This window comes from Lissotriton helveticus, chromosome 3_1 (assembly GCF_964261635.1).
Source record: "Lissotriton helveticus chromosome 3_1, aLisHel1.1, whole genome shotgun sequence".
NCBI lineage: Eukaryota > Metazoa > Chordata > Amphibia > Caudata > Salamandridae > Lissotriton > Lissotriton helveticus.
The window spans coordinates 6,487,404-6,494,832 of record NC_136061.1 but is presented as its reverse complement, the minus strand read 5'-3'; the positions used below and the strand labels follow the sequence as shown (position 1 = coordinate 6,494,832).

The 7,429-nt window shown below is 49.7% G+C and overlaps 1 protein-coding gene across 1 annotated transcript in view; it reads right to left on the bottom strand.

Moving 5' to 3' along the window:
* Positions 1-290: 290 nt before the first annotated feature.
* Positions 291-7,429, bottom strand: part of LOC144824369 (vomeronasal type-2 receptor 26-like) — a 28,762-nt gene continuing 21,623 nt past the window's right edge. The window contains exon 2 of the mRNA XM_078683481.1: positions 291-1,195. Coding sequence (XP_078539607.1) covers positions 291-1,195 — 905 coding nt within the window. The remainder of the gene's footprint in view (positions 1,196-7,429) is intronic.

The following is a 7,429-nucleotide window of genomic DNA, read 5'->3' as shown; positions in this document are numbered from 1 at the left end:
AGACTCAAACAACAATAAAACAAATGGAATCACAACTTGAGCTGCTCAGGTACATTCCAGTCTTCTATTCTTATTCATCAACTAAAAATGCCTACTCTTTGAGCTGCATCCGCATGGACTCAAACCCATCCCTTTTGCCTTTACTATAAACATTTGTAATGTTTCCTGCACAGAGCCCAATCGTTGAACAAAATGATGATACAATTTTGGACTCAATTGTCTGCCCCCACCACCACAAAGAAAATGCATAAATTTATTATTAATGTGACTTTTAAACTTCCAGTCTGAAACTACAAATGGCCACATGAAGTCAAACGTTCTCTGGTGTTAATATTTGGACTGAAAACAATGATGTAACATTTGGGAATGAATATACAGCCCAGCAGTCCAGCGCTAGAAGTCAAGATGGCGAAGACTTCCACGGCCACCATGTACCTGCCCTTTGTGCTGACATAAGCCGGGATGAAGGAAACCCAGACGCTGCAGAACACCAGCATGCTGAATGTGATGAACTTGGCTTCGTTGAATTTATCTGGGAGGTTCCTGGCCAGGAAGGCCACAATGAAGCTGGCAAAGGCCAAGAGGGCCATGTAACCAATCACAGCGTAGAAGGCAGTGACAGAGCCCATGTCACACAGCAGGATCTTCTTGCCAGTCTCAGAGTGCATGTCAGTGCCAGGGTGAGGTGGGGAGGTGAGCAGCCAAGACACACAGATTGCCACCTCTCCCAGTGTGCACAAGAGGACAACCGAGCCAGACATCCGGGGTCCCAGCCATCGACTCAATTTGCTCCCAGGCCTGGTGGCATTAAAGGCAATGACTACAGTGATGGTTTTTGCTAAAACACAAGACACAGCAACAGCAAAAATAATCCCAAATGCAGCCTGTTGGATCAGACAGGTGAATGTTGCAGGCTGCCCAATAAATAAGAGAGAGCAGAGAAAGGCCAAAATGAGTGAGACAAGGAGTGTGTAGCTGAGATCACGGTTATTGGCCTTCACTATTGGGGTGTCCCGGTGTCTGATAAAGATTCCCAGCACTCCAGCAGTGACCATGGAGAAGAAAATAGCCGCAGTGGCCAACGTCACACCTAGGCTATCGCTGTATGAGAGGAAGTCCATGGCCTTCAGGAGGCATCCATCCTTCCGGTCATTCGGCCACTGGTCCTCGGGACACTGCATGCAGCTCTCCATGTCTGCAAGAAAGTAAAAATGATATCAGCTATATCCACTCTTTAAACTGTTAGAAATAGTCATTAGATAATGTAATAAAACATATTCCTACATTCATTTGAGCATGTTTCATTAGGAGCAATAAAGTGCTCATTTTTGACGCCTCTGGATAGAAGGCGCAGTGGCTGATTTAGGCGTGCGCTGTTCAAATGCAATCATGATCACACCTCCCACCTGAAAACCCAGACAGGAAACTGGCAGTAACGCTGCACCTGGTAGAACTGATACCAGGGATTGGCTGAAGATTGTTGGAAAACTGCTAAAGGAGCAAAAATACATTTATTTTAAATTTGTTTGGATCACCCAGGGAATTTGTGCATTTAATAGAAAAAAGCAACTTGACTCATTATTGTCCCATTCTAGGTAAAATCTGTCCCTCTCCAACCACCTTACCAATTGAGGGGTTGAGGGATCTTTGTTATCCACTATTTGAGACACTCCTCCCCGTTAATGCAGGATCTTAATTCAAATGGTTCCAAGATAACTTTCCAAACAGTAGAAGCCCAGAATCCGAGAGCTGATTAAGGTGGAGCTTTGAATTCTGGTCATTTTATTAGGGGCGGCAATCAAAGTGTCATTAGGGAGTGGAAAGGAGAACCCCCAATCAAAGCTCCAGTTACTGAAGGATGCCTCCCTCCCAGAGCAGCCTGGACCTGCCTCTTGCTGGAGGATAACATCCCTCAGCCTGAGGTGATTGATTCAACCATTCATCACATGATTATTACTGAATAATCAGCCTCAGTGATAAAACAGTTAACAAACAGCAGGTTATCTGAGGACACACAATAGACATTATCACCTGTACTTTGTGGTGGAAATTTCAATGAAACTGAATAACACATATACGAATAAAGGGGAACAAATCAAAGTCTCCAATCGCTGGTAACATGTCTGATCTTTTACAGGAAGTGATGATTAGCTAAAAAGGCCCAAAAGATTCCCAGAACACACCCCCTTGAGGTGACAGATCCTGAAGTATTCCCTTTAAACTTTAAACATTATTGCTACTGACATAATTTGAAGCCCTAAGATGGTCTCATTTTATACCCAGCCTGGTAATATTATTGAAGGTTTAAGGGATTTCACTAATGAGGAGGCTGAGGATGGATTTGTTATAATGTCTGGATTTTGTCTTCACCGTCAGGCCCACTAGAGACGGAGGTGATGCTTCGAGGCGCCCTCTAGCCAGGGTCTCAAAGCGGCCTGCAGTCGACCAAACCCCAACAATGAGGCTGGAGACCGAGAGCAATTTTGGTTCTGGGGTCACCCTAAATGTAATCAAAATGTGTCCCGGTGAATGCCTTTGATGCCTATCTTTTACTTAAGGGAGCTGAAACACATTGACTTGACATGAGGGTTTAATGATTTATTCTGGTATTTTGACCTTTTAGAAGGAAAACCTAAATAATGTAGTATCTTTATCTTTTCATATAAAATAATATTCCTGTTAGACCTGGCACCTTGGCGTGACTCTCCCTTCCTCTTTTTGCTGATGTGCCTCCGATGTTTTGCTGGTATTCGATGCTCAGGGCACTGCGCCACGGCCAATCCATGTCGCAGTGCAAGTGCTCCCAATGTAAAGTGTATGTACAATTGATTTCCATGATTGGCTTATTTGATTTACTATCAGTCCCCAGTAACATGCACGAGGAGTGCCGGGGCTTGCAGATACAAATGCTGCTGGTGGGCTTGCAGTGCTGATTGCGCCACCCACAGTAGCGGCCTCGAAAGATGTGTCTCGGGTCGCCATTGCTGACCCCGCGTGCAGTCTCGTATTGCACGCTGATTGCGCAAGTGCCCACACTTGCCAGTCCCTGAACCTTCCCTAACCTTCATATCAGTCACCCCTACGGTAGGCCTAGGGGCAGGGTGCGTTGTAAGCGTAAGATAGGACAAGCCTCGAGTGTGGCATGTCCTAGTGATGAATTACCGCCCTTTTGGTTCTTCACTATTGAAGGGCTACCTGTTCTCTTAGGCCAGACGAGCTGTCGGAGCTATTACACGCTATAGTCCCGGCAGGCTCCGGGAACACGGTAGCCGGTTGAGTTTAGTATGCCTGAACTGAATAATAAAATACTTCCTTTAGTTATGTTATGTTATGTTAGTGCTATTTGTATTGCGCACGGCTGCTCCAGCGAAGGAGCGTCCCGGCGCATCGACAAGGTGGCGAACACAACACAACAGGAAACAGAAAATATTATTAAAAATGGGGGATTTAAATTTTAACATAACTGGGAAAACAAAAGAGTTTTAGCGGCCTTGCGGAAAGAAAGCAAGTCGCCAAGAGTCCGAAATTTCAAGGGGAGAGCGTTCCAGAGTGCGGCTGCCCGCACCCTAAAGGAGCGACCCCCCGCCCGACTGAGTTTGAACCGAGGGGCTACCGCTAATTCTTGGTCCAGCGAACGCAGAGTACGGCCCGGGATATAAGGGCACAAAAATTGGCGCAATAAGGGAGGCGACAGGCCCTTCAGAATCTTGAAAGATATGCACAGCACTTTAAAGTGGATCCGCTGCCTAACGGGTAACCAGTGCAGGGCTCGCAAAGTTGGACCGACCGAGCAAAACCTAGGAAGACCTACGATTGCTCTGGCCGCTGCGTTCTGCACTCTTTGAAGTCGGGTCAGCTCGGCCTGGTTTAACCCAATAAAAAGGGAGCTGGCATAGTCCAGCCGAGCCATAACCGTAGCTTGTACCACAAGTTGACGAGTTGCGGCATCGAAATACTTAAGGGCAGGTCTCAAATTGCGCAAGATGCCGAAGCAAGCACACCTTTTGGTGTGGCCAACAAAATTGAGGGAAGGGTCGAGCCAGACCCCCAGATTTTTGATCTCCGCAACCGGAGTGGGGGTGGGACCCAGCTCAGGAGGCCACCAAGTGTCTCCCCATAGGTCCGTCCACTTCCCAAAGACCATCACCTCCGTTTTTTTGGCGTTTAGTTGGAGACAGTTGGACGTCATCCAACCCGCTACCGCCCGAAGTCCTTCTCTGAATCTTGGGGCATCCACCCTGGAGTCCTCACTGATCGTGACCGCTAGCTGGGTATCATCTGCGTACGACACCATGGTCATACCACAGAGCTTCACAACCTCAGCCAGCGGCCTCACGTAGATGTTAAACAACGTGGGACTCAGCGAGGAACCCTGCGGGACCCCAAGAGACAGAGGATGACACTTGGACTGGTAGGGCGGGGACGCCACACAGAAGGAACGATCCCTGAGAAACGAACGAAACCACTGGTGTGCAGTACCGGTCACCCCTATCTCCTCCAGGCGCTGCAGGAGAATTTCATGGGAGACCGTGTCAAAGGCGGTGCTTAGATCTAACAAAACAAGCGCCGCGGTTTGACCTGCGTCCAGAACTGCCCGCAGGTGCTCGACCATAAATAACAATGCTGTCTCCGTACTGTGGCCAGCCCGAAAACCATTCTGGGTATCGTCCAGAATGTTGGCACGCGACAGATGTTCAGTGAGGGCGGTGTTAACATGCACCTCCGCGAGTTTGGCTGGCCACGGGAGAAGCGAAATCGGGCGGTAGTTCTCCGATTTTGTGGGGTCGAGAGATGTTTTTTTGAAAATGGGCATTACTACCGCATGCTTCCATTTCAAAGGCACCTGGCCAGATGATAGCGACATGTTGATTAAGTCGCAGACCGGGCGAGCAAAAGTCTGGTCTCTGAACATAAGTGGCTTGAGCGGGTCAGCCGGCGACCCAGACTTGACTCGAAGAGCCAAGGCCGTGTAGGACTCCAAAGAGAGACAGGGGAGAGAGTCTAACACCACCTGATCCGACAGAATGGGTGGCCCCATGCTGGTTTGTGCAGTAGTGGGAAAGGCCCTATAGATGGTCTGGACCTTCTCCAGGAAGAAAGCCTCCAGCGCTTCACAATGGGTATTGGAGCTGATGGAATTACCGTCAGGCTTCCTTGCCACAAGGTCCTTAAGAGCCTTAAAGATGGTTTTGACAGGATTCCCGCTACTTCGAAACTCCAGAGCGTAGTATGCTGCCCGGGCTCTACAAACCGCACGGTGGTAGGACTTGACAGCAGCCGTATACGCGTTTTTTTTGCTGCTGTCATACCTCTTCCTCCAGTCTCTCTCTGCACGTCTACAGACACTTTTTAGGGCCCTCAGATTGCCATCATACCAGGGGCTGGGGGCGCGGAGGCCACACTTACTTGAGACCATCGGGATAAGGGAGTCGAGGGCTCTGGTTACCCATCCGCAAAAATGGTCATAACCAGATTCCACGTTCTCCACTGCACCCAGTGGGTCATCAGTGAGAAGGCGATAGAGATCTTCCGCCTTTAGTTTGCTCCAACGCCGTCTGGGCATGGCTCGCATAGATAGTCACGAGCGAGTGGTCTGACCAAGTCAGGGGGCGGGGGGAGGCCATTGTAGCCCCCTCTAAGTTGGAAAAAAAGGGGTCCAAAATGTGGCCACCACTGTGGGTGGGGTCCGAGACCAGCCGGAACAGTTGAAGGGCCTCGAGATCCGCCACCATCCCTCCCACTGAAGTGAGAGACAAAGTGTCAAAATGGAGATTCAAGTCTCCAATGATAGAAAAATTGGCCGACCCTACTGCTAGTGAACTAACTGCCTCAGTAAGGGCCTCCCGAAATGCCACGGAGCTACCAGGTGGGCGATAAATAAGCAATCCTGACAAGGTAAAATGCGATGTAACTGCAACCTTGAACAGGGCGCTTTCGCATCCCGTGATGTTCTGCACACTCCAGGCGCAAGGATAACAAGATTTGACTGCAAGAGCGACTCCGCCCCCTCTAGAAGAGCGGTTGAGCGTGTAGATGGAATACTCAGCGGGAAACGCCAGATTCAATACAGTAGAATCGGTATCCTGCAGCCATGTCTCTGTCCGACAGAAGATGTCAGGGGGGTCATTGACCATAAGATCAGCAATATCCTGATAGTGCTTGACCGCCGATCTTACGTTCAGATTCCAGATGGTAAGATGTCGCAAAGAGACATTACTGCTTATAGCAGGCTGCACTATACTGGACCCCAAGCAAGATGGTGCTTCGAGTAGCCAACCACCACAAGCACAGCGGTGAGGGCCACACAGAGGATGAACACGGGCTCCAGCACAGGGAGGCAGACAATTGTTAATCGCCAGGAGGGTTTCCCTGGTATACGTAAGCATAGTTAAAGCTGTACCTGATGTTAAAGCCACCACGAAACCAGCGCAACCGAGCGCGGACGGGCGCAGACGGGCAGGACTCTGGCACGACTCCGGCCACGCGAGGACACGCCCGCTGCGCGATCCCGCTGCGCTAGGGGAGGAGCATTAAATAGGTGTTCCCAGGCGGCGCATGCGCACTCAAGCGCTGACAGGTGGAAACGCCTCACTCCACTCACCCCACTCCAAGATGGCAGCCAAAACGAGTAGGGCACCCACCCCAGGACCAGACCCGCCCAAACGGCGGTGAGGGGCTCAGATTATTGTGCAGGTAAGGGGGGATTTTAAAAAACAGGGTCAAAATGCCCAAAGCAAACAGAAATGAAAAATAACGTTTAAAACAGCAGTTTTACTGCAAAAACGCGTGAAGCGCTCTCACAGCAGCAGCTACCTTGTCAGGGGTAAGGTTTATTTTAATATCCTGTGTTTGCAAACGCTACTTTTAGAAAGTTAGCCTTTGCTCGCCTAACTGTTCAACCGCCTCTGCCAGGATGTGTATCTGCTGTCTGGGTTTGTGTGAGTGACAGGGCTGGGAGATTCCCGGGGAAAGTCGGGTGCTCCAGGTGGTGAATAGAGTACTTACACCAGGATGGGTGAGCGGAGTAGTCCTTGACTCTGAATAGGGTTGTGCTCCTCCACCACAATGCTGGCTCCACCGCCCCGCAGAGTGTCTGATGTCTCTGCCCTGAACCCTGAAAGAAGACGGCAGCGTCCTTTCAACAAAGTGCTCCAGAACTGGGTTGAACCAGGTTCAGACCCCCTGGCCTGCAAAGACAAAACAATCACAGTATAAATGTAGGAGCTCCGCTCCTTACAGATCAGATCCAGTTTTGACCACGACGATCCTCTGCCTGACTAGAAGGACCAAGAGAAGCTGAAGGACGGAAACCAGTCTGTATCCTGTTAGACTGGCCTGCAGTGGTGCCTTGATGAGAACGGAGAGGAAAGGACCAGAAAGGACTTTGTAGACTTGTGCCTGAAACGATCTCCAAGGGCTTGATCGAGAG